This window comes from Notamacropus eugenii, chromosome 3, assembly GCF_028372415.1.
Source record: "Notamacropus eugenii isolate mMacEug1 chromosome 3, mMacEug1.pri_v2, whole genome shotgun sequence".
NCBI classification, from domain to species: Eukaryota; Metazoa; Chordata; class Mammalia; order Diprotodontia; family Macropodidae; genus Notamacropus; species Notamacropus eugenii.
The window spans coordinates 38,178,194-38,205,752 of NC_092874.1; the positions used below are offsets into that span (position 1 = coordinate 38,178,194).

Below are 27,559 nucleotides of genomic sequence, written 5' to 3' on the forward strand. Positions count from 1 at the left end.
AGAACACGGTACATACAACAGAACTATTATCTCAGTACAGCCAAAAATTGTAATAGCTTTCTTGGTTGCTGTATCACACTTTTGAACTTCCAGGTCTCTAAAAATCCCCAACAAAAAGTGAAAATGTTTGACTAGGTAACGTTTGAAATTCTATAAGCAAAATGTCCCAGAGCATTGCTTGGGAGAGAAGAGGACTTCTTGAGCAGTTCTAGGACAACTGGATGAATGTTGGAGACCAAAGGACTTTGCAGGGACAATTCATTTCAATATAGTCATGTTGCAAATGAAGCATTAACCAGATAGCACTATAGTACTATTTCCCATTATTTTTTAATTTTAGGAGATGTAGGGAGACTTACTTTGGGGGATGTGCCTTCAATTCATAATACTCTTGATCATATGTACTATTTCATATCACTTTATTCTTTAAATTTATTTTATTTTTAATATATGGAATAAAACAAGCATTTCCATAACAGTACAATAAAAAAGATGATTGCACTTGAAATTGCAAATCTACTATGCACAACTTGCTATTCCTTTCAAATATACAAGAAAATCATCGTATAAACATCTTTTCCCCCTTACCTCCACTCCATGACCACCATTAGACACACAAATGGGTGTGTGTGTATATATATATATATTATATATATATATATATAATATATATGTGTTAAACTATTCTATATGTGCTTCTGTTTGTTAGGTCTTTTTTTAGATAGATAGCTTTTTTCTTCATATGCCTTTTAACTGGGTATTTTTAATAGTCAGAATAACATTTACAACAACATTGTTACTGTGTATAATGTTCCCTTGGTTCTGCTCATTTCGCTCTTTGTTATTTCATGCCAGTCTTTCCATGCTTTTCTAAGATCACTGAGCTCATCATTTCTGATTGCACAGTAGTATTCCATCACAGTGGTGTACCACAGCCTGTTCAGTCATTACCCAGTTGTCAGTCACCCCTGTAATCTTCATTTCTTTGCCACCACAAAGAAAGCTACTACAAACATTTTAGAATTTTTTAGGTCCTTTTCTTTTTTCCCTATTCATCTTTGGAAATAGACCTAGTAGTGGTATTTCTGGGTCAAAGGGCATAGGGATTCTAATAATCCTTTGGACGCAATTCCAGATTGTTCTCTAAAATGGTTGGATCAGTTCACAATTCCACCAACAATGCATTAGTGTCCCCATTTTTCCATATCCCCTCCAGTGTTTATTGCTTTCCCTTTTCAATCATTTTAGCCAATTGGATAGGTGTAAAATGTTATCTCAAGGTTGTTTTAATTTACATTTTTCTAATCAATAATGATTTAGAGCATTTTGTCTTATGACTAAATTGTTTTGATCTCTTCCTCGGGAAACTGCCTGTTTATATCCTTTGACCATTTATCAATTGGGGAATGACTCATTTTTACATATTGAATAGAGTTCTTTATTTAATAAACTCTCTCTAAAATTTTTTTCCCAATTTTTCTGCTTTCCTTCTGATCTTGGCTATATTTGTTTTATTTGTACAAGATCTTTTTAATTTAATGTACTTGGAATTACACATTTTATACCTAACTTTCTCTTACTTCTTGCTTTAGTTCTGATTTTTCTAATCTTCTATATTTTTGATTTTGTCTCTTTTATATTCTACCATCAGCACTTTGATGACACTAAGGGCTACAAATGTAATTGACTCTTAATTTAAAATTAACATTTGCATTTCAGATTTGAAACCTAAACAGGTAGATAGTTATTTTGTTAATTGCTGTTTCTAAAACCTTAAAAAATAAATGTCCTTAAAATGTCCTTAAAAAATAAATAGCAACTACACTAAATAGCCTTCTTATTGTTTTATTTCTTAAAATAAAACTATCTTTGGGTAAGGTTATGGATTTTTTCAGTAATGGTTTTGTAGTTGTTTTCAAGACATCTTTATGGATCATATTTACGTCTTTAAAATAATTATATTTCTAATAAATAAAAATAATTTAGATGGACTCTAATTTTTTTAAATTCCAGCTCTCACTTAGGGAATTAGCCATTTATCGATTCATTCTTCCCTCATGTTGCCAGAAATATCTAGATATTTTTCTAGTATATCTAGAAGTATAGAAGTGTATTACCAAAAATTTTCATTTTTCTCAATTTGAATAGATATGGTAATCAGTGGAGTCTTTTGAATCCTCTGTGTCATTTGTTGTGTTGCTGATTATCAGTCCCCCATGTAAAGGTGTAAGAAGACCTAGCATCAAATCTACCTTACCCGTCTGACCTTGGACAAGTCACTTGGCTATCTGAGCTAAAGTTTCCTTCTTTCTCAAATAAAGTAATTGGATTAGATTATATCTAAATTCTTTCCTAACTCCTAAACCTGTTGTCCTATCAGTTATAGATTTGTAATATTCTGTAAGATGATGTCCTTAAAAGTTATACTAGAAATAAAAGGTTTTTTTTAAAGTCAAACTTGGAATTCTTTATCAGACATTTGAATTGAATGAAGTAGGTTTATAACATTTATATCCCTCTTTTACAGGGACTTTTGTATATTAAGTTATATTTTAAAAACCACTTTCAAAAACTTTGAGAAAAAGTTTCAAAAAAGGTTCAAGTATTAATTTTGATTTGTACATACATGCATGCATACACACACACACACACACATACACACACGCTCCCTTTTGATTTTTATGTGATTATATAGGCATTGTTGATGGCAATGATTCCTTACCTTAGTAGAATTCTTTACTACTTACTGTGGCTGTTGGTCTTGAGTTTTTAAAACTTTGCTTCTCAGGTTTCATAGATTCCATTACCTGACATGTACTTTGAAGTCTTTCCAGTTTGTAGGATCTGTCAGTTTGCCTTAGAGAAGTCTCAATCACCTCTGTACTGTAACTGAAATATCAGAGTAAAATTTTAGTCAAGTGAATAATATTTGGCTCTTTCTCTCTATGATGATAGTCAAGTTTATATAATTTAACGGCTCTTAGACATATACAGAGATGAAGCTTAAACAAGGATTGCTTTGTGAAGCAAATGGGTTTTGAATTTTGATATAGACCTATTTTGATATAGATATAGATATATAGTCTGTCATGACATTGAGAAAAAGCAATAAAGACCCACATTCAGAAATTTCTTTTAATTTTTTTTCTTTTTAATTTATTTTTTAAGTTTTCAACATTCATTTCCACAAAATTTTGAGTTCCAAATTTTCTCCTCCCCCCACCCCAAAACGTCAAGCATTCTAATTACCCCTATCACCAATCTGCCCTCCTTTCCAACATCCCTCCCTTCCCTTATCCCCATCTTCTCGTTTGTCCTGTAGGGCAAGATAAATTTCTGTACCTCATTACCTGTATTTCTTATTTCCCAGTTTTATGTAAGAACAGTACTCAACAGTTGTTCCTAAAACTTTGAGTTCTAACTTCTCTTCCTCCCTCCAACCCTACCCATCCCCATTGGGAAGGCAAGCAATTCAGTATAGGCCATATCTGTGCAATTTTGCAAATGACTTCCATAATAGTCATGTTGTATAAGGCTTACTATGTTTCCCTCCATCCTGTCCTGCCCCCCATTTCTTCTGTTCTCTCTTGACCTTGTCCCTCCCCAAGAGTGGTGACTTCTAATTGCTCCCTCCTCCCATTGCCCTCCCTTCCATCATCCCCCCCACCTTGCTTATCCCCTTCGCCCCCACTTTCCTGTATTGTAAGACAGGTTTTCATACCAAAATGAGTGTGCATTTTATTCCTTCCTTGAGTCAAATGTGATGAGAATAAGCTTCACATTTTCTTTCTCACCTCCCCCCCTTTTCCCTCCACTGAAGTCTTTTACTTTTATGAGAGATAATTTGCCCCATTCCATTTCTCCCTTTCTCCTCCCAATATATTTCTCTCTCACCCCTTAATTTCATTAAATGATTCCATCCTATTCAACTCACCCTGTGCTCTCTGTCTCTGTCTCTCTGTGTATTTGTGTGTGTGTGTGTGTGTGTGTGTGTGTGTGTGTGTGTGATCACCAACTACCCAGATACTGAAAAAAGTTTCAAGAGTTACAAATAATGTCTTTCCATGTAGGAATGTAAACAGTTCAACTTTACTAAGGCCCTTATGATTTCTCTTTCCTGTTTACCTTTTCATGTTTCTCTTGATTCTTATGTTTGAAAGTCAAATTTTCTTTTCAGCTCTGGTCTTTTCATCAAGAATGTTTGAAAGTCCTCTCTTTCCTTGAAAGACCATTTTTCCCCCTGAAGTATTATACTCAGTTTTGCTGGGTATATGATTCTTGGTTTTAGTCCTTCTGGAATGTCATATTCCAGGCCCTTTGATCCCTTAATGTAGAAGCTGCTAGATCTTGTATTATCCTGATTGTATTTCCACAATACTCAAATTGTTTCTTTCTAGCTGCTTGCAATATTTTCTCCTTGACCTGGGAACTCTGGAATTTGGCCACAATGTTCCTAGGAGTTTCTCTTTTTGGATCTCTTTCAAGGGGTGATCAGTGGATTCTTTCAACATTTATTTTGCCCCCTGGTTCTAGAATATCAGAGCAGTTTTCCTTGATAATTTCATGAAAGATGATGTCTAGGCTCTTTTTTTGATCATGGCTTTCAGGTAGGCCCATAATTTTTATATTGTCTCTCCTGGATCTATTTTCCAGGTCAGTTGTTTTTCCAATGAGATATTTCACATTATCTTCCATTTTTTCATTCTTTTGGTTTTGTTGTGTGATTTCTTGGTTTCTCATAAAGTCATTAGCCTCCATCTGTTCCATTCTAATTTTGAAAGAACTATTTTCTTCAGTGAGCTTTTGAACCTCCTTTCCCATTTGTCTAATTCTGCTTTTTAAAGCATTCTTCTCCTTATTGGCTTTTTGAACCTCTTTTGCCAATTGAGTTAGCCTATTTTTAAAGTTGTCATTTTCTTCAGCCTTTTTTTGGGTCTCCTTTAGCAAGCTGTTGACTCACTTTTCATGATTTTCTTGCATCTCATTTCTCTTCCCAATTTTTCCCCCATCTCTCTTACTTGATTTTCAAAATCCTTTTTGAACTCTTCCATGGCCTGAGACCATTGAATGTTTATTTTGGATGTTTAGGATACAGAAGCCCTGACTTTTACGTCTTTCCCTGATTGTAAGCATTGTTCTTTCTCATCCAAAAGGATGGGAGAAAATATCTGTTCACCAAAAAAAGTAACCTTCTATAGTCTTATTTTTTTCCCCCTTTTTTGGACATTTTCCCAACCAGTTACTTGACTTTTGGGTCCTTTGTCAAGAGGAGGGTATACTCTGGGGGTCTGTAAGATCTCAGTTCTTCTAGGGTGGTACAATCAAGCATGTACACTGGTCTGGGAGCAGAAAGAAACTTTTGTGCCCAGAATCTGAGTAATAGAGTTTCCTCTTCACAACCACCTGGCCTCCAGTTCCACCAAGTGGGGGGGGGGGGGGTGAGATTCAGATAAGCTGCAGGGGCAGGGCCTCCATTCACTGTGAGATAAAGATTAGCTGCTCAAATCCCCCAGGAGTATTAGGTGGGGGCAGGGCCTCTATACAGGGCTGAGGTAGGAATCAGCTGTTCAGTGCCCCCAGGGGTTTTATGATCCAACAATGGATGCAGGCTGCTCTAGGGGTGCTGTGGAAGCTGCTGCCTCTGTGGCCACTGCCTGAGGCTGGAGCTATGGGAAGGCCCTTCTCAGCCAGCTGAAAAAACCCTGTCACTGACCTTTGGCGCCTGTGGGTTGAGGGATCTGCGAACAGCTGCTGCTGTGACCTGGGTTTCCACCCCCCAACCCCACCCACACCCCCACACCTGGTCTTGTCCTCCTCCCCCTATCAGAGCCACGCTGCACCGCCTAGGCTAGGCTAAGCTCCATTCCACTCCACATCTGGTGCAACAGACTGTTCCTGTCGGCCTTTCAGGTCACCCTGGGCTGGAAATCTCCTCCACTCTGTTGTTCTGTGGCTTCTGCTGCTCTAGAATTTGTTGAGAGTCTTTTTTTACAAGTATTTTATAGACTGTGGGGGAAGAGCATCTTTCTACTCTGCTATCTTGGCTCCGCCCCTTCTTTTAATTTTTTGCTTCTTTTTTTCAACAGGAAAACTACATAGAAAATAATAGTGTTTAAGAATGAACTTCTTTAGTAAAATTTTTTTGTAATTAAAATTTGGTAGACTTAAGAAATTACTTAGTACTTAGAGAATCATAACAGAAATGACAAATCCAACAATACTTTTTCTTCAGTAGAGATTTAAAAGCTAAATAGCCTTCTGCCCTGCCAGAGTTTCTTAATTTTTATTTCAGACTTTCATAACAGACATTGATATTATTTTATCTAACTTTATACAATGTTTTATTTAGGGACAGTTCAGAATATAATCAGATTTTCCAGTTGTGATAGTTAAGAAAATATAATTTTAACATTTTAGATATACTATTTGCTAGACCAGGGGTACAAAATCTGTGAGCTAAAGTGCAGCCCTTTGAATCCAAACTTCACAGAACAAATCCCTTTACTAAAGAATTTGTTTTGTAAAACTTGAGCTCCATCAAAAGGCCACCCGAGGACCTAGAAGGCAACATGTGACCTTGAGGCGGCAAGTTCTGTATCCCTGGGCTAGACATACTAAATGTCATAAAACAGTAGCACAGAATTTAGGTACTGCAAAATATAGGCTGTGAGAAGTAAAATTATCATTCAGAAATCTATCTAAGTAGCAGCTTTGTAAATTTCAATTTCTCTACTTTTTTTTTTTGCAATACCAAGATATTTGACTTCTTTTAAAAATGTTGTTAATAATAATAGCTAATATTTATCTTGTGCCTTAAGGATTGCCAAATGCTTTCCATGTATTATCTCATTTGAGCTACACAGCAGCCCTGAGATGTAGGTCCTGTTAGCCCCAGCCCCCTTTTACAGATGAAGAAATTCAGATCATGATGATTTGTCAAAAGTCACATAGTAAGTGTTGGAGGCAGGATTTTGAATTCAGGATTCTAGAACAAATGGAGTAAGTCTTCTAAATGTGATAATATATATGCAATAAATATATATTCACACTATATATAATAAATATATATTCATAAATACATATATTTAAGTGAGATAATATGTGTAAAGCATTTATTTATGCCTCAGAAAACCCAAGTGAATGTGTGGTTTAGTTGGGTTTTTTTTTCAGTCATGTCCAACTCTTTGTTGTCCAACTCCATTTGGAATTTTCTTGGCAAAGATTTTGGAGTGGTTTGCTCTTTTCCTCCTCCAGCCGATTTGACAGATAAGAAAACCGAGGCAAAGAGGGTTGGGTGACTTGCCCAGGGTCACATAGCTAGTGAGTGTCTGAGACTAGATTTGAATTCATGAATATGAGTCTTCCTGATTCCAGGCCTTGGTTCATGGGCCCCTTTGTCTGGTGAAGTCTGTGGATGGACACCTCCTCAGAATGTTTTTAAAATGCACTTAGGAGTAGCTATCAAAATTTTTTACTGACTTAAGAATTCCCTGTCTACTTCTAATTCCTCTTTTGCAGATGAAAAAACTGTTTAGAAATAATGAGACTCACTCATAGCTGCCTACCTTGTTTGTGGGATTAGATATTACCACATAAAAGTATAGTGCTTTTCTCTTTATATCACACTACTTGTTTATGTTATATGTATATATAATTATATGTATTTTAGATCATTTGAAACATGACTGTTAACTACAAAAAAATGTCATGGCCAATTAGGGAGATGGGGAGAAATTTTTGTGAACCTGAGTTTTTAAATGACTTATTTTCTCTCTGCCTTGATTATGGAAAGACTGTGTTAAAACAGTATATTTTAGTTTGTTGTTTCTCAAGTTAAGACTGTATTTTCTTAAAAAAATCTGATGTAACTCTTGGCAGTTTTTTGGCTAAATAGCCATTTATACCTGCCGTGCTTTATTGTGCTCAGAATTTGTCACTTTATCTTTAGGTAACAAGAAAAGTCTGTAAAAATATACCTGTTTGTAAATACTGGCAGTTTGGAAGAAGAAGAGGTAGCTTATTAGTAAGATGTATCAGTATAGACTTGCTGAAAGAATTTGTGAATAAGTATGTGTTTGTGCTTCATCTTATTCAGTGTTTAACTTTGGTATTATGTATATCTCATCATCATAGTGTTAATTAAGTGCTTTTAACTTGTATTTATACTTTTTAGCACGCATTTCTTTCCACTTGTTACAAGGTGTAGGCAAATTAATTTGATCATATCTCTTCATTAGTGTGCTGACTTTCCAAACTTGGTCATCAGAATTCACAATTATAGAGCTAGATACATATATTAATTAAATACTTCAGGACTACCAGTTAAAAAGTAACTGTACGGTTTGGAGGCAGTGTAATGTGGTGGAAAGAACACTACAGAGGAGTTGTATTTCAATTTTAGTGCCACTACTGACTTAACTTACCTTTAGACATGTCACTTTAACCCTCTCTGTTCTCAGTTCCTTTAACATGAGGAAGGTGGGCTGGACGATGTCCAAAGTCTTTTCTAGGTCTGGGGCCTATGCTTTTTATGATTATCTTTAATTCTAATGATATTACAGTAAGTTATTTCCTAAATTTACAAAGGAAATTGTGTCTATTATGTTAAAATTTTTATATTGATTGTCAAAGAACTTCTGTTTAGTAGACTTTGGAATATCTGATTTTTGTTGTTGGTTTTATAATAATGATTAATGAAACTAAAATATGGGTTGTGTGAGAAGTATATTTGAATTAAGAGACAGTTGTGTTTCAGGGCTGCAGCCTCAAGGCCACACATGGCCTTCTAGGTCCTTGGGTATAACCTTTTGACTGAGTCTAAGTTTTACAGAACAAATCCTTTTATTAAAGGGATTTGTTCCATGAAGTTTGGATTCAGTCAAAGGGCTGCGAGGACACAGAGGGCCACATGTGTCCTTGAGGACTCAGTTTCCCTGGTAGACCCTACTGCTAATCGCATTTTAGTTTTTTGGTCATGAGTAAATTACAGTCTCACTGAACCTGGATTTCTTCCCTTGTCCATGAGATAATTCTATATACTTTTATAGTTTGTAAACTCAACAGTTTTTTCCTTAAAGATACATTATTTTAATGTACTTGAAGAGTACAAATATGATACTAGCTTATTATGATTAAGCTGTTAAAATGAGGTTGAAAAGTATTGGAATCATAAACAGTCCTCACAACATTCCTAGAAACCTTTAAAAATAATTTATGTTTTTTCAATTAAATTTGACAAGCATTGGTTAAATGACTGCAGTGCCCCAGGATCTTGCAGGAAGTTGTGTCTCTGGAGATGATGAAGTCCAAGTGAGCAACTGTGTGGGAATTGAGGATTCCAAATGGGCTTGTGTACAGAATTCTTCATTGGGCTAGTCAAACACCTAATAATCAATTACTTTAAGAAAATGTGTAGAAGCATCATATAAATTGTATAAATTCTTAAATATCCAAACCAAGAAATTCATACTACAGAATATCAATCGATTTTGCTCTTAATCATAATCACAATCAAATAGAACCATAATTTATGGCATAGCCTATATATAGTCATGGTATTGGTGGTGATGTCTTGACTTGTGCATGAATTGGATTTAATTGAGGGAGTTGTTTAAGTCCATTGCCAGGACAAAAGTTAGAGTGACTGACAATGGCTGGGATGCAGTGGATCACCTTAGAATTTTTGCTGTCTGCCCAAGCTCTTAAGTGCTCCACAGTCTCTGCTTCAGCCTCATTCTTGGCCATTGGGACAAATTGTTCTCATCCACCCATTCCGTGGGGGGATGTCTTCACATGCTTTGGGTAGACACACATCCTCTGCTCCACTTCACTGGGTTAGCCTGTCTGCTGAGATGGTTTTACCAGAGTGTGGCCTTGTGCATGCTATAGCTTCTTGGAGCCATGGGTGAGAATTGGATGACTGGTTAGACACCAGAGATGGATGAGCAGCCCTGAAAAGGAGTGTAATCAAAAGATACCAGTGGAGGCTAGAGTGGTCTACAAACCAAAAGGAATAACATTCCCTAATGATCTCTGTGGCCTCCTAGGGACACTCCCCCACCCCCAACTCTCTGAGACCCAGGTTGCTCTGTAGATCTGCACTTGTAAGAATAGAGTGCCCAAGTCCACACCAGCATCTTTATTTTTAATAGCCAGAGAACAGTGGCGCAAAGTAAAGGTACTTTCTGAAAAGGCATGGTAAAGATAGCAATAAAACATTTTCCCCATGTTAGCATTTCCAATTTGTAAGATTTAATGAGACTTTCCAGTTGTTTTAGCAGTCTTGTCCAGTAATGAGACCCAGGATCTCATTTCTAGCATTCAGACCAAAGAAGTAGCACTTTTCTAATTTCTTGGTTTTCAAAAATGAAATATGAGAATATAAGAAGGGACCTCCTTGGACGGAGACCAAATTTCTTGAGGTACTTCTGTCCCCGATTCAGTTTCCTTTTGTTCTACAAAGCGCTTTACAAGGATGAATATTTTGCGGTTCTCTTGAACTCTTTGTTCATGTCCTTTGACCATTTATTGAGAAGTGGCTATTAGTCACGTGTGTTTTTCTTAGTTGTTTCTATATTTTGGACACCAAACCTTCACAAAGAAAAAATGTGATATTTTCCCTCCATTTTGCCCACTTCTGTCCTCATCCTAGATGCAGTAATGTTGTCCGGGTGGCCTTTTAAGCTTCAGGGAATCGAAGGCCGCTTTCTTTTGTTTCTCGTAGCCAGAGCTGTGAAACGTGCATCGTCTGTGTTCCTCTTAAACTCTGCACGGCACGGCCTCTAACGGGATGGTCCGCAGCGGTGTGCAGGGCCTTAGGTCGAGGCCTGGCGTCTGCCGGACGGCTTGGTAGCTGAGGACTGGGCTTTCTCTTCGGAACGCGGTGTGTTCTAGACAGTTGTTCTTCGTACAGACAGGATGTCGTGAATGTCCGTAAAGCTCGTGCTGCTCCGCCGCGCCTTGTCCCCTGGGGGGGAGCGCCAGCCCCCTTACTCCAGTGGACTGCTCAGCGGTGGCTCAAGGCGGAAACGGAAAACCTTCTTATTCAGTTCTCACGAAGCGGGCAGGCCCTTCCCCAGGAAAGCCGGTCGGGAGGCGCCTTACAGGAGCAGAGTGGCCATCTCTGGGGACCTGACTGGAGAGCCCCCGCCCGCCGCCGACCCTCGTTCTCATTGGCCGAGACGCGCGCTCTTACATTCTAGGCGCGAAATCTAACCAATCCCGTGGGAAGCCCGGTTCAAATTTCCCGCTCCTGGACGTTACGCAGCCCGCGAAAAGACACGTCATTATATGCAAATTGGGCATTGAGGACTTATGCAAATCAGGTGAACCTGTGTGAGGATTGCGGACTTCGTGTACATATGCAAATTAGGTATTGAGGTTGACCCGAATGTAATACAGAGCCTTATATGGAAATCACCCGACTCTGGAGGAGTGGAAAGCCTGGCCCAAGGTCTCTTCCAGTCCGGGGAGAAGACTCCGTATGCCTGAGAAGGCTTCGCTACATCTGTTCGCGTTCAAACGGCTGGAACGTGAAAGACGAACAGAATTATGCTGTGTGCGGGCTTTATTCCTCTCACAGCAGGGGGCGGGGTGGGGTAGCCGTGCTGGCGTGCGTGGAGCTTCGGTCAGCTGGGAGCTGGCTTTGGGGCCGATGTCACTGCCTCGTCCACCCCTGGACAGAGAAAATCCCTCTGTACCGGACCCTCCCCGCCTGTACCGGACCCTCCCCGCCTGTGCCGGACCCTCCCCGCCTGTGCCGGACCCTCCCCGCCTGTGCCGGACCCTCCCCGCCTGTGCCGGACCCTCCCCGGTTGTACCGGACCCTCCCCGGTTGTACCGGACCCTCCCCGGTTGTACCGGACCCTCCCCGCCTGTACCGGACCCTCCCCGCCTGTACCGGACCACTCCTGGCCTTGGGCTGTCTAGCCAAAGGAAGCCCGCTTGCAGGCTTGGGTGGGGTCTGCCTTAGCTTAGGCCGGGATCTGGGATATCCTTCTGAGGAAAGATTGAACTGGTCTGGACTTTGGAAGAAGTGGGGAGGGGAGAGAGCTCTGAACTTCCTCAAGATAATGGTCGTTAATAATCATTCTTTCACAAGATATAAGCGAAAAGAGAGTCTCTGCCCTCAAGGAACTTAAATTCCACTAGAGTAAAATACTACCTAAAAGGAGACTAAAAAGCGAGGGACATAGGAGAAGCTCGGTCTGCCTGCTGTCAGACGCCTGCAGAGGGACTTGAGTCCTAGTAAAAGATCTTGTGCCCTGGGGAAGGTGGGGGGAGGCGGGAATTGCAGTTTCTGCGTTTTACAGTTGGTAAAGAAGGCCTTTTAAACAAAACAAAGGGTTGACTTAACCAGTTAGACAAGACTTTGTGGTCCCTTATCCAAGGACAACAAATGGCTGTTACGATAGTAGATGAGTCCATCTGTTTACTATATCGTTGCATAGTTCCCCCCCCCCCCCTTTTTTCCGTCTTTTTAGATAGAATTTGGGGACTTCCCACTATTTGTTATTCAGTGGTTAGGAATCAATTCATTCCATCAAGATACCACAATGATTGTGGTTCCTATTTTTTCCTTAGTATTTCCTCTTTTTTGATACTCCTTATGAATGTCACCAAATTTGGATTATAAGATGTCTGTTTTCATTAAAAGTTTAAGTTCCCTTGCTTTTCCTCTTATCCTGTAGCAGTTTCCTTAACAATCATTTTTACTTCAGAGTCCATCATAAGTGTTTAACCTTCACTTAGATTAAATAGGCAGTTGGGTGAACAACAAAATAGGAAGCTTAATTCAGTGGCGTTTGTAGGAGTAATGTATGATGATATTAATTCATACAAAGTCTTAAATCTGGCTCTTAGGTACCTTTTCAAAAGGGCTGGGACATAGTAAGAGACCACAGGTATTTAAAATAACTTAATAGGGAAACAAAAAGGAACAGTGCAGGCATCTTAAAGTCTATTTAAATAGCCAGTATCTTGTTCAGTTATCTTGGATTTAGCTGCCTACTTCATGAGGTTGTCTGCAGACAATCTGGTAAATATTTACTCATCATTCTCATCATTGACAGTCTCATCAAGACCATCAAATGGGTCTGTCTTATACCACTGCCCACAAATTGTGCAACTTGCCCTGATTACATTGAGACATGTATCTATGAATCAAGCAACACCTTGGAGTTGTTTGTTTTTTTAATGTGGTAGCACCTGAGATGAGCCTTTCCACCATATTTCTGGGGCAGATTTGGAGATGTGTTTCTTTTAAATCCACTCATTTAAGTTATTATTTTGAGACATCTCTTTTCCCTTACCATTCCCCTCCAGGAAGATGAAAATTGTGTGATCCATTTCAACTTATTATAAAAGACCTTGAGCAAATGATAAAAGAAAGAATAATTCTCCTAAAATTAGCAAAGAGGTACATTCTGGGTATGTGCAGACCTCAATTTGGACCCAATTAAAAATCGCAAAGAAAAGGAAGAAAAGAGGTAATCAAGGAAAATATCATAGGAGGTGATCCGCGCTTGACAGGTGGACAGCCACAGTCTCTGCTGCTTTCTTTGTGGAAGTGTTAAGGAAATGTCTCCATCACGTTCAGTAGATTTGTATGTGGGTATCATAAGACAGACAGACATGGATAGGTTACAGTTTGCATATTTGGAAGGAACTTCAAATTGATGAGATCCCATTTGAATCTTTGAACATAGTTTTGGTGATTTTTCACATTGAATCTTAATTCTACTTCAAAATTACCCCCCCCCCCCCCCCCCAAAATGAGAATCTTATAAGGTTAGCTTCAAATGTCTCAGTTGTAGAACCTCGGATTATTAATCCTGTCTTTTGTCCCACTTTCCAAGTTTGCAAACTATAATATTATGGCTACTGTCATATTTTCTTTGATATAAGTCCCATGGCAGGCATTACTCTCTATATAATCTTTTCTTACCAAGGAGAAACTTCTAAGCAAAATTATTTATGGGTTGAATATTGTTATTTTTTCAAAACCTGTAAAGTGGAAACCAGTATAGTTTTCTTTTAAAAATCATTAAGGGAAAAAAAGTGAACAGTCTATATTGCTTGTTCTAGTCAGAATTTTTTCATCTTTTAGTTTAGTTAGAATTATATAACTAATCCTTATACTCATATTCAGGAAAGGATTTTTAGCAGTTATTAAAGCATTCCTTTTATTGAAAATAAAAATTTAATTGGAAAAAATAAAAGGTGAATTAGGTAGGAGGATTGATAGGAAATGCATTTCATTTATTTTTAACATTTCTTTGTCCTTTGTTTTTATACTGTAGTTCAGGCCTGCTATAGTTTGTGATATACTCTACTATATTAACCAGCCACCCCACCTCCCCAAATACACAGCATCTAGCAGATTTTACCACCTTCTGCATCTATACTCCACTTCTTTACAAAAGGACAGAGAAGTATACCATTATCTATTCTCAGACACTGAAGACTGGTAATTACAATCACTAAGGTTTAGTTGCCTTCAGATGTTTTCCCTTTACATTCTTGTTGTCATGTATTTTGTTATCTTGGTTTTGATTCCTTTGCTTTGTATCAGTTTAGACAAATCTTTCCATGTTTCTAAATCCCTTGTATTTTATGTTGGCCTTTGTATTTCTTGGTGTGTTGAGTTGAGGGTTTCTTTCAGGTCACCACCTTTAAGACAGAAATAAAAGAAATCCCTTGTGAAGCAGTCCCATTGGGCCACCAAGTCCATGCAGCCCGCTGGGCACTCTCTCTTCTTGAATCAAAAACCATTATCCCCAGCCTACTCAATTGATGACTAGGCAAAAAAAAAAAAGAAATCCCACTTCCAAGTCCTCATCCAGATCTAGGAACCCTGCCCATGGTGCCTAGTATAAAGAGAGACTTTCTGGAATCCCGTGTAGTGCTTTACCCTAACCACACCTTCCAGGTTCTCCACAAAATCTTCCCTAAGCTCCCTCACTCACCACATCCACTTTCGTTTTTTTTTTTTTTTTATAGGACTCCTCCAGCTTCCTCAGTAAAATTCCTCCCCCTCCCCCTCTTCCCCTCTCCCTCTCCCTCTCTCTCTCTCTCTCCCCCTCTCTCACACATCTCTAGTACTGGAACAGATCCTACACTGTATATAGGTAGTGACTTTAGGATTGTATCTAATTTCATTTAACTCTCTCATTCTAATAGCTTTGGGCAATTTTTTCTTTTGGTGTGCTTTTCAAGAATCCCAGCATTTATTACATTATCCTTCCTCTTTTCCGATCAGTTATTTTTGATAATACTTATCTCATGTTCTAACTTTTTTTGTCTTTTTTGCTTTGCAGAAATATTTTTATATCCTTTCTTATTTTCTTGATGTCCATCCACTACTTTGATAAAGTTTTCAGAATTCTAGAATGTTGGTTCTTCTATGATTTTTCTCAGTAGTTGTAATTTCAAACTCTGTCTTTTCCTTCATTTCTTATAGTACGCCTTTCAGCCACATGGTCTATTCCCATTTCTTGTGTTCAACTTTTTGATTATTTTCTTCATTCTACTATGCTTTTCTTGTATTGGAGGATCTTTATAGCAGCTGCTGGCAGAGGTCCCCCCCAAACACCTCCATTCTGCACTATTATTTCACCCTAATATCTTTTGACTCTGCAAGTGCTGAATTTGCTGTCATGCAGGTTTCTCAGAACAAGTCTTTGCATGGGAGTAGAGGGTCATGTAGAACTTTTGGTCCCTGGCTTGAAGTGTACCCCAAGTGGAAAGTCTGTCTAATATTCTGTACTCATCCCTCTCAGGTAGTCATGGGAAGCAAGGGTCCCAGTTACAGAGGGAACAGATTCCAGATTGGGTGGTCACACAGTCTTGACGAAAGCAAACAGCCTACAGTTATGACATTTGGGACCACCTTCTTTGGTTGCATTTGGTTCGTAGGTTGGCAAGGAGTAAACTGAAACCAGTAATGTGGTTCTTAGTGGTTGGATGATGGTTTTGTCTTTTTGATGTGATTACCTTATTGGAATTCTTCTTTCAGTGTTATTGCATAATAGTCATATACTATAATTTATTCACTCAATCAATGAGTACCCATTTTTTTTTCTGTTTTTGCCACTATAAGGGGCTGCTGAATTTAGTTATTATAATAAATTAACTATGCCTCTTCATATTTGATACATACCTGTTTTTAGTATTTAATTTTGTCTCCCATTCTCTTTCTTTCATCCTTCCTTAGAGTTTTCTCTTTCTTCTTTCTTTTATTTTTAAAGTAACTGTTAGACACATCTGTATGAGGTTTTATTTGATTGCCTGCAGTTTCCCATGTATTTTATTAATTTTCCTTGAAGGAAGTGTATAAATCCCTTTTTGGCTTTAGAACTCTATAAACATTCAGTTACTTTTCATGACTGTATACTTTCTTGACAGAGACATGATCATTTACCCTTTCATCTGAATAGTTCAGGATTTTCAAAATTTTAAATCTATTCACTATGAATTTTTTTTCCCCTTTCAATTTGAATTTGTAAAAAAAATTTTTTTAATTACAAAACTTATTTTATTGATATTTTGAACAAAGTAGATAGAAATATTTCTCACTAAAGGTGTTCCAAAAGTCTTGGTGCAGTTTTAAGCTGTTAATGATTTTTATAGCTTTTGGTGGTCTGTCAATAATAATAACAGCTTATATTTACATATTGTTTTGCTGCTTATAAAGGTCTTTCAAAATGGGATCAAATCCATAGTAATAACCTTATTGTTTAAGTGGAAAGAACATTAAATTTGTGGCCAGTGCCTGAGTTTGAATCTAGACTCTTTGCAGTTTCATTTTCAAGTCATTTAATATTTGTGGTCCCTCCTTTCCTAATATGTGAAATGAGATCATTGGATGAAGATTTCCATAACTTCTAGCTCTGAATCTATAATCCTCATGAATTTTTATCTTAAGAGATTAAGATGTGTTGTTTCATGTTGCTAAATTTAAATTTCAAAAACTGACATGAAAACAAATATGAAAGTGTTATGTTAAAAATAGGAGTATCATATGTGTTTCTAATAGGAAATCCATTATGCAGATGAAGTATGAAATCATCTCATAATGCCTTATAGGGCTAAAAATCTGGCCTAAGTCATTTAATATCTGATGCTTTTGGTGTTTTAATTGATGCACTAATATCTTTGCCAGGTTGGAGTTCGTGGCCCTTGCTTTATAGTTTTTCTATGTATCCTCAAAAGTTAGGAAAAGGAGTCATTTCGGTTTTGGGAATTGATATTGGTGTCTTTCCCTTTAAATAAAACATATTAAAAAAGAATTTTCTGTTTAAAACTTTTCTCCCCTTCTTATCATAGGACAATGAAAAGAGGACACCATTACATGCTGCTGCTTATCTGGGAGATGCAGAGATTATTGAACTACTTATTTTATCTGGTATGTTAAGCTCTATTTAATAAAAAACATATAATATAAATTCTATTGCAGTTCTATTTTTATAAGATTTGAGCTTATGAAATTAAAATCACCAGCATGGTTGATAACAGACTGAGACGTTTACCTGATCTAGTTTTCCATATATTTATTTGAGGCAGAGGTGAAAAGATGCTATTCTTCTCTCCCACCTTCACTTGCTGTCAGTGAAGTACAGAATCTCTAGCTGTGAATTATTTAGTTTACCCCCCCGAAAGGTGTTTCATTTCTTCCCAGAATCCCTTTGCTCTAAAATACATCATTTTATCACATGTAAGTTGGAAAATTTTGCTTTACAACCATTTCCCAAGAAGATTTGTCTTCATTTTGTTAAATAATATTAATTCTAAAACCATTTTATTCTAATTTGATATTTATGGCCTTACATTGAGAACTGTGCATCTTTTGGCTAAATTCTATGTCATGATGTTTGCTTTTCTTAAGTATTTTAAAACTTAGCTTCCATATGGAGAAATGACGTCAGAGCTGGTTTGTGGTTACTCTTCAGATTGTCAGAATTTAGACTACTCAGCTTCTTTCTTAAGTACATTTTTACATTTAAAGAGTTAAACAATAAACCTTCATTTTGCGTGTAAATAGTCACATGTGAACTTTTTGAATGTGACACCTTCATGACAACGAAGTCATCATTAGGTTGAAGTTTTAGTTTCTTTTTCTTCTTGTTCTTCTTGTTCTTGTTTTTTTGGGGGGGAGGGGGGAACGCAAGACAATCAGGGTTAAGTTACTTGCCCAGGGTCACACATTTACTAATTCTCAAATATCTGAGGTGGGATTTGAACTTGGGTTCTCCTGACTCCAGGGCTGATCTTCTATCCATTACGCCATCTAGTGGCCACAAAATTTGAGATTCTTCTGAACAAGTAGCATCAGAAGTACATTTAGGACACATACTTATATATGTATCTCAGTCTAACTATAGGTCCCACAAAGAGATGGAGATACTTATTCCAACTACTGCTTTTAGGAAGGGAATCACATTATTTTTTAACTTTTTTCTTTCCTTATGATGTGAAATAATCAAAGTAACTGCTTTTGGGAGATCTGTTTTCATTCTGATATATTAAACACATAAGTTTAAATAGAATAGAAAAAGATTTACTATTTCTTAAGTATGCCTTTTCTTTATAAATAATATAATAAATTCAGTATGTAACTTTCAAAGCTGTCCTGGTTGTCTGTAATTCTTTCTGTTCTTCTGGACATTTAAAAAAAATGTTTCCATGATATTTGCCTCCCCCTTTTTTCTTCTTATTCCCACCACCCTTTCTTTCAGAAAGTTCCAATTTTTGTGACTGGGGTGGTAGTACAGGGGAGAAAATAAAACTTTTGTAACAATTACAGTCAAGCAGTATAAATTCCTACTTTAGCCACATCCAAAAATATGTCTTATCCTGCATCTTGAGTCCATATTTTCATCATGAGTCCTCTGGAATTGTGGTTGGTCATTCTATTGATCAGGGTTCTTAAGTTTTTAAACTTGTTTTTCTTCATAATTTTTCCTGTTGTTTAAATTGTTCTCCTCTACATCAGTTCCTATAAGTTTTTGTGGGACATATTTTAATAAGGTACTGGGAGAAAGATTATATTCTTTGGAAGGATGTGCTGCAGTAGGCCCTCATTAAGCTTTTTTGAACTGAATTAAGTTAACTAGCTAAGAAACCATGTGTAAGCAGGTGATAAACGCAGAACATGTACAGAGCTGTTTAGGGAGGATGAGCACTAACAGCTGGGAGGATTGAAAAAGACCATGTCAGGAGGGGTCACTGAGCTGATTCTAATTAATATAGATAGTGGGAGGGGCCATCAAGTCTGAACCAGATTAAAACACAATTGAGGAATATTTGACAAAATAAAATATCTTTTTTAATATTTGTGGTTTTCCAAGTCAATATGTGGCTCTCAGGGATCCATAACTACTGGAGTTTAAACACCACTTGTCTAGGCAGTGGGGGAACAGCATGTGCAAAGGCAGTGAGGTGGCCACTCAAATGTCACATCACGTGAATGGCAAGTCAGTGAATTTGAGTAGAACATAGAGTGCTCGAGGAGGAGTAGAAGAAATCTTTCCATGGAAAGATAGGTTTGTGAGACCCAGATTGTGATGAACTCATATTGGCAGTAGAGAGTCACGGGAGAGAAACATTGCTAATCCTCTGTTTGGAATCTTAGTTTGGGGAAATCTCGTGGAGAAAGAGACAGATTAAGAAGCTATTCCATTAGTCCAATTAAGCATTGAGAAGGGTCTGATCTAGGCAGTAGAAATGAAGAAATGGGAATGGATATGACAAGATACTTTGGGGATATAGGTGACTGAACTTGGTAACTGCTTGGATATGTAGATTGAGGGAGAATACATAAAAAACGATATTTTAAAAAATTCATTTCTGTCTTCACACATCCATAATGAGGTATATTTCTATGAAACAGTAATTTTGCTCATTGTATGTATTTGATAGTTAATAATGGTGTGACAGTCTAGGATCTTCCCACCATAGTAGTTACTATAAAAAAGTAGATGATGTTTTTTCCTTCCACAGTTAGCTTATAGTTTGTGTAATTTAATTAAATATCAAATATTGTAGATGTTGGACATAGATAAAAATGTCAGGCTATTATAGTATAATGGAAAAGTGTTCAGGATTTGGTTTAAGGAGATTGGGATTTGTATTCCAACTTAGCTATTTTTCTGTGAGACCTTGGTCCACAACCTGAGATCAGACTAGACCTCTGAAGTCTCTTTCATTTCTACACCCAGGAATTGAGAATGATCCTGTAATGGCTACTGCTGTTGTTATGTTTTTGTTTCTTTATTACAGTTGTTAACACATAGGCAAGTGTCTTTACTCGATTTAAACATCTGTGCATTTTTTGTTTTAATATGGTCAACATAATATTGGAGAAAATGAACCTAGATGTGTTGTCTCAGGTTGGAGACAGTGCTGCATCCCACAGAAGGATAATTCTCCACACTCAAATAGGAGTCATCAGGGTTATCACATATGTCCTTTAACAATCTCCAGTTGATGGATTTCCCTTTGCATTTTCATTGATCCTTTTAGACAATTCCCACAGGGGATGGAGACCTGGACACTAGTTACTGGATATGTCACTCTGGGCAGACTCACTTCACCTGTGTTTGCCTCTGTTTTCTTAACTGTAAAATGGGAATAATAGCAGTGCCTCCACCCAGGGTTTTTGTGAGGATCTAAAGAAGTCATATTGGTAACCTGCTTAGCACAGTGCTGGGCACAGAGGAGTTGCTCTCCAGATGTTTCTTTTATTCTTCCTCATTTAAATGATTTCTCTTGGTGTCATCAGAATGACATCATTGAAAGTTTCTCATTCCTCCTTGGCTGACTCTATGTGTCCAGAGTTCAAGTTGGATTGTGCCTGGTTTCCTCTCTTCTATCACAGATTGTAAAGTGGAGAAGTAATCTTTTCCCTTCCAAGGATTTCATCTTTTATATTTAAGCAACCATTGCTTCCTTGTTGGGGAAAATCAGGTTTACACAGTAGTCATTCCCACTGTTGCTTCCTCCCAAGTTTTGAAGGATGAAATTATTAGTTGCTGTGCTTTTGAAATTATATAAGATAGCTAGATAATTTCCTCTTTCCATTGAAGAAATCTGTAGTATATTCTGATGATAATATTGCTTCTGTTTCTGCTTGCCATGGATCTTTATTGAAAGCAGGGCATGGTTTTCACATGAACTTAAGAAAAAAACCCTTTTGATAATTATATTTGATATCCTTGGTTTCCATTTTAATCCTATGTATTTCATTTTATTCACTTAAAAATGTGATTCTGGGAAGGGGTCCATAAGGCTCCACCTGATGCTGCCAGTGGGGTCCAGGACATAAAAAAAGATGAAGACCTCCTTTAAAGACTCCGTAATGCTCCCCCCTCCTCTGGTTTCAGAATTTCCTTAGATAAGTGTGTCTATGTGTTGTGTTTACCCCTGCATTCCTCTTTTGCTTAAGAGCTTTGTTCCCTTCTTAGATTCGATTCTACAAAGTTTCAGTGATATGAGATCAAATTTGCCTCCTTGAATTAAGATGTCTACTTCACTTTCTTTGATGCCTGTATATTTATGTAATCATTCAGCAAATGTTTATTAAAGGCCTGTTGTGTACCAGGTACTGTACTAGACTCTGGGAATACAAATGCAACAATGAAACAGTCCTAACGGGGAAGACAAAAAATAATGCAGAATAAATAAATATGAAGTTGCTAGATATATTGATTTTTACAGCTTCAGACTTTCCTTTTGTCACCAGACACATCAGCAGCTGAGCTTTTTCTTTTGGCTTTGGTGCAGCTACTTTATTAGTGCTGGAGCTCCTTGTAATTGTCCACTACTATTCCCCAGTAGTGTATTGGACACCATCTAATGGGGGCTCATCTTCAGATGTCATCTCTTTTATCTTTTTAATACTGTCCATGAGGTTTTCCTGGCGAAGATACCTGTTTGCCATTTCCTTTTCCAGTGGATCATCTTTTGATGATCCTGTACATCTTAGGGGATCATACACGGCTTAGCTTATAGTTTCTTTGAGCTAGACAAAGGACTTAACAGAAGCAGATTAAGAACAGTTGCTAAGGATATACAGAAGAACTGTACAACAAAGATCTTATCATCACCAGTAGACACAGTGGTGTGGTTACTGATCTAGAGCCAGACATCCTGGAGAATGAAGTCAAGTGGGCCTCAGGAAGCACTGCTCACAGTACAGCTAGTGGAGGGGATGGAATTCCAGCTGAGCTATAAAGGGCTATTCTCAATGTGCCAACAAATTTGGAAAACTCAGCAGTGGCCACTGGATTGGAAAAAAGTCAGCCCCAGTCCTAAAGAAGGACAGTGCCAAGAAATGTTCAAATTACCAAACAATTTCACTCCTTTCACATGCCAGCAAGCTAATGTGTAAGATTCTGCAAGCTAGGTTTCAGCAATATGTGAACCAAGAATTACCAGAAGAGCAGGCTGCTTTTTAAAGAGTCAGAGGAACTAGAGATCAAATTGCCAACATTCACTGGATTATGGAGAAAACACAATAATTCAGAAAAATATCTACTTCTCCTTCATCGACTACATTTTGACTGTGTAGATCACAACAAAATATGGTAAGTCCTCAAAGAAATGAGAGTACTAAATCATCTTGTCTTCTGAGGAGCCAGTTAAACCTGGAACAAAAAGGACTTTGACAAGGCTGTATGTTGTCACCTTATTTATTTGACTTATATGCAGAGTACATCATGTGAAACGTCAGGCTGGATGAATCAAAAGCTGGAATTAAGGTTGCCAGGAGAGATATCAGCAATCTCAACATATGAAGACGATACCACTGTGATGGCATGAAGTGAAGAGGAATTAAGAAGCCTCTTGATGTTGAAGAAGGACAGTGTAAATACTGGCTTGAAACTTGAAGTCAACAAAACTAAGATCTTGACATCTGGTCCCATCACTTCCTGGCAAATACAGGGAGAAGAAATGGAAGCAGTGTCAGATTTGATGTTCTTCAGCTCAGAGATCACTGCAGAATGAGACTGCCACCATGAAGCTAAGACATTTGGTCCTTGGAAAATTATGGCAAATCTGGACAGCATACTAAAAAGACAGAGACATCATTTTGCTGACAAAGGTCTGTATAATCAAAGCTGTGGTTTTTCCAATAGCAATGTATGACTGTGAAGATTGGATTATAAGGAAAACAATGTTGCAGAATTGATGCTTTTGAATTGTCATGCTGGAGAAGATTTTTGAGAGTCCCTTGGTCAGCAAAGAGATCAAATGTCTCAGTACTTAATTCAAGTTGTTCTATGGAAGGTCAGATACTGAAGCTGAAGCTTAAATTGAAAAGATTGAAAGATTGAAGACAGAAGGAAAAGGGGGTGGCAGAAGAGGAGATGGATAGTGTCATGCAAACAACGAACATGAACTTGACCAGACTTTGAGAGGTAGTAGAGGGTAGAAAGGGGTGATGTGCTGTGGTCCATGGGGTCATGAAGAGTCAGCCTGAGTGACTGAACAAAAATCAACCACAAGGTTAGCTATAAGGTAATTTGAAAAGGAAGGCACTGGCCTTTGAGGGGAAGGGCTTTGCATAAAACATGAGCAAATAAGGACCTTAGAGATCACATAATCCAAACCCTGCATTTTATAGATAATTGTGACTCAACAGGGTAGGAAGCATGATCACAGACAGATTGTATTCAGTTGATTTAAGGCTATGAACCCAAGTATTTGATTCCCCACTTTTTGGTTCTTCCATCTGAAGGGGCAGGATTTAATAGATCTCAGTGAAAACTTAGCACTTTGTTACTAGCTAATTATAGAACCTAGTATAGTATTTCTTACACTTTTGTGTACTTAAAATGACTTACGTCATCAGCTGTAATTCTAGCAATTATGATGGTGTTTCTGTGGTGAATCTACTTAAGAATTTCCATTTCAGAGGCTTAAAATCATAGAATTCTATAATAGGAAAAAAAATTAGATCTTGTTCAATTGCTTTATTTTACAGATGAAGAAACTGGGGCCTAGAGAAACATGCCCAATTTTGTAATATTTTCATTTTGAGTTAGTTTAAATTTTTTTTTCTCTTTGAACCTAACCTAGCCCTTTGAAAAAGATAGCTAAGATTTTTTTTTTTAAGCTTCAGGTTCTCTAAGAAGTAGATTGTAAAACTTGATGATTAAAAAAGTGGTTGATCAGTTCTTACTCAGCAACACCTAGAAAGGCAGTGCAGGAGATTTCACTTTTTTGCATGTGAGAGAGAGAGAAAACACTAAAGATTAGGAGGCAAGGGGAAGAATAATCTGGGCATTAAAGATAATTACATAGATTATACATAAATGTACTTTATTTTTCTTTGTCATTTTCTAGAAAGTTCAGGGCAGAGAACTGCCAAGGAGATAGTAGAATCAACAAGGCTTTGACCATTCTAACATTAAGTCAGGTAAATAAAGAGTCAGGGATTTTTCTTTGAAACTAATAAAAGGAAAAGAGATTAAAATTTTTTGTATAACCCATCAGAGTCCTTCCATGCTACCTCAGCATCTGAAATCTGCTCTTGGCTCTCCTTTGCCACTACAGTCCCTGGAGGTAAGCCCTCATTGATGCCTCCCTGTGCTTGCAGTAGTCTCCTGAGAAGTGTTCTGCCTGTGCTCTTTTCTCCTCTGAAGCTCCTTGTGATCCACCTGCCAGGCTAATGCACCTTAGTAACGTTACTCTTTGCCTTTTTGTGGGGGAAGGAGAATAGGAAGGGCACTCTGCCAGCAGAAGTCTACCAGTGTTGTGCAGTGCTTGGTCTTAGAGGTGGAGTGACCTGCCTGTAGCCACATAGCCGGTGTATGCTGGAGGTGGTGCTGAAGTCCAGGTGACCTCTCTTTTCACTGCTCTGTGCTGCATCTTAAAAATTTTTCAACTACTCTCTCCTGCCTCCCAGTTCAAGTCCTCATTCTTGCCTAGCCTCCATCATCCTATGCAATCTGCTATTTCTACACCTTCTCTTATGCTATTTTATTTCATGCCACATTGATAGCGAGCAAGCTGCTTGGCATTAATGCCACATTGATATTTTGATGTAATGAGTAACTATGAATTTCCTTGTATTAATCTGGCAGGAAGGAAAATGTGAATACATCTTTATCTTATTTTAACACACATAATGCTTTTCATTATACATCAAACCAACTTCATCCGTACTGAAGCTCCTGCATGGATTGTAAACCACAGAATACTGGTTTGTGATTTGTTACTCTTGTTCATGTTTCCCTTAAATCCTCCATGGGAGACATCAGTCAAATCATTTATTTGAATTTTACATATTCAGGCTCTTAATGTTAAGAGTGGCTATTCTATTATTAGCATATCACCTCTAGAAGCCAAATAAGCCAACATCCCCACAGGTGGAAGTTTAACAAAATCTGAAGAACAAAAATGAAGAAATTTAGAGGAACCAAACTACTGATTGGTAGTGACTATAAAAGTGTTCTAGTTAGTTTGGGAATTTCAAAGTGAAGTATGAACGTAGTTGGTTACTTGTATCTAATTTATATTCTGTGATTTAACTGTAGCTTTGCAGGTGCTTAACATTCCAGTTACCTGGCACACTGTGAATTTAATTGACTTGCTTAGGGCCACAAAGCCAGTGTGTGGCAACCGTATGACTTGATTCACATCTTTTGATTCCTAGGCTAGCTCTCTTAATGCTGTAATGCCACAGTGCCTTTCATATGTACGTGTAGTCAGTTGAGCATCCATTGTATTTTCACCAGTATTGCCAAGTGTTACATTTCTTTTGGCTTAACTTTATTCTGGATTGTCCTCTGTTGGAGCACTCAGCCATCTTTTAGTCCAATAGTGCACTGAATTAGAGATGGATAAGGTCATCCTTATGTTGAAAGTTGAGAGTTCAGTTGAACGGGACTGATCGAAAGGGGGCACATGGATATCAATCAGCCTGACCCTGGGGTTAAGCATCGAAGTCTCTCTTGAATGGGACTATGAGCTCTTCCTTCATAATACATAGCTACAATAAGAAAACAACAAAATTTCATTGTAAATGTATTGACCAAATTAAGAACTGCGGGCTACAGTCATAGCTGTAATGCTGTTTTGCTCTGTCTCTACACTTTCCACTTAGAAACTCTCAAAATCAAATATAATAGTTATTCTGTTATAAATAAGTAGTTTATTTACTTCATTTAGGACTTATGCATTTCAGATATGACCTTTTTGCTTGAATATCATAGTCATTTTCTAAAAGAGCCCTACTCGGGTGTCTCATTGTTATACAGAGCTAACCAGGAGAACTTGAGGGCTTCACCCAGAGGAGTACAAGCTCTGTCAAGTTTTGACTTTAATGGTGTCTTCTTTGCAAAAACCAGTCTAGCTGAGAATGGAGAGGATCATCACCAGCAGTTGGGTTGCTATCACTTGATGAATTCTTTGGCTCTGGGACCAGTGAAACATAAGAGAGAGAAACATTGAGAGAGAAAGAAGAGAACCACATTTTAATGAAGTGAAGACAACCGGACATTAACTTTGTAATCAGTCATCGTCAGCATTCAGATCATTCTCTGGTTAGAACTAAAGTCAAAATCAAGACTACATAAAAAAATAAAGTTGAAGATCTCCAGCCTGGCCCATTAAACAAGCTATTGCTCTGGGAGGGAAACAGGTGAATAGATAAAAGTAAAAACATTGACTCTCATCTTTACCATTTCTCCGATGCTTCTCTAAATGCCAGAGTGAGTTTTAAAAGAGTTCCCAAATTCAGCCAATCAACACGGAATAGTCTTTCCAGGCGAAGTCCTGGCAGCCACAGGTACTTTGTTAAATGAGGACCCATTTCTGTGAAGAAGATGGGACAACTGCAGGCATCATTGCAACATAAAGCAGAGAAGGGTAGCAGAGGTAAAAATAAAAACAAATCCAAGTATCCTCAGAGGTTGGCATGAGGTCCTAGAGCAAAATATCTGGATATTTTATAGATAAAACTGGAAAGAGCAGAACAAATCAAACATGGGAAATGAAAGGTTGTTTTTTTTTTTAATCTGACAACATACAGCGTCCTGTTACTTTTTTGATGTCTGCAGACTTGCTGCATTTGATTTTATTGAACCTGTTTTTCCATCGATCTCCGGATCACCTAAAATTTCGATTCTACTGAGATTTGGGCATTCTGTGATTTGAAGCTATCATTGGAATAGTAATAGTGAAGAGAGGTGTTCTGGGGTCTCTCAAATAGTGTGTCAGCTGTAATATGCATCAGCATGTTGGGTAACTTTGCTGAACTGGTCTTTTTCTCTCCACAGAATCCATGGCCACTCCCTAAAAATCTACACAGGAAGTACACCAAATAGATGAATTCTTTATTATATGTGGCCTTTTTAATGATACAAATTTCTGTTCCGTACTTAATCTACCAGTGCATACATTTTCTATTGTAGTATGTATAGGCACTGTAGACAAACTGATTTATCCATATAATTAATGGGATGTGGATAAAAAAATTGATACTAGGGAATTAAATAGAACTTTTAGTAATTTCTAGTTATTTATTGTTCGCAAAGCATATTTTTATTTATATTTT

The 27,559-nt window shown here is 37.7% G+C and overlaps 1 protein-coding gene across 3 annotated transcripts in view; it reads left to right on the forward strand.

The window, feature by feature from the left end:
- The window catches only part of ANKRD28 (ankyrin repeat domain 28), a 218,832-nt gene that overhangs the window by 76,738 nt on the left and 114,535 nt on the right, over positions 1-27,559 (forward strand). For 2 of the 3 annotated variants that reach the window (XM_072651271.1, XM_072651270.1), the window contains exon 3: positions 17,326-17,404. In XM_072651271.1, coding sequence (XP_072507372.1) covers positions 17,326-17,404 — 79 coding nt within the window. Of the gene's footprint in view, positions 1-8,627; positions 11,558-17,325; positions 17,405-27,559 lie in introns of those variants that run through there. The other variant, XM_072651273.1, reaches the window with a different exon arrangement.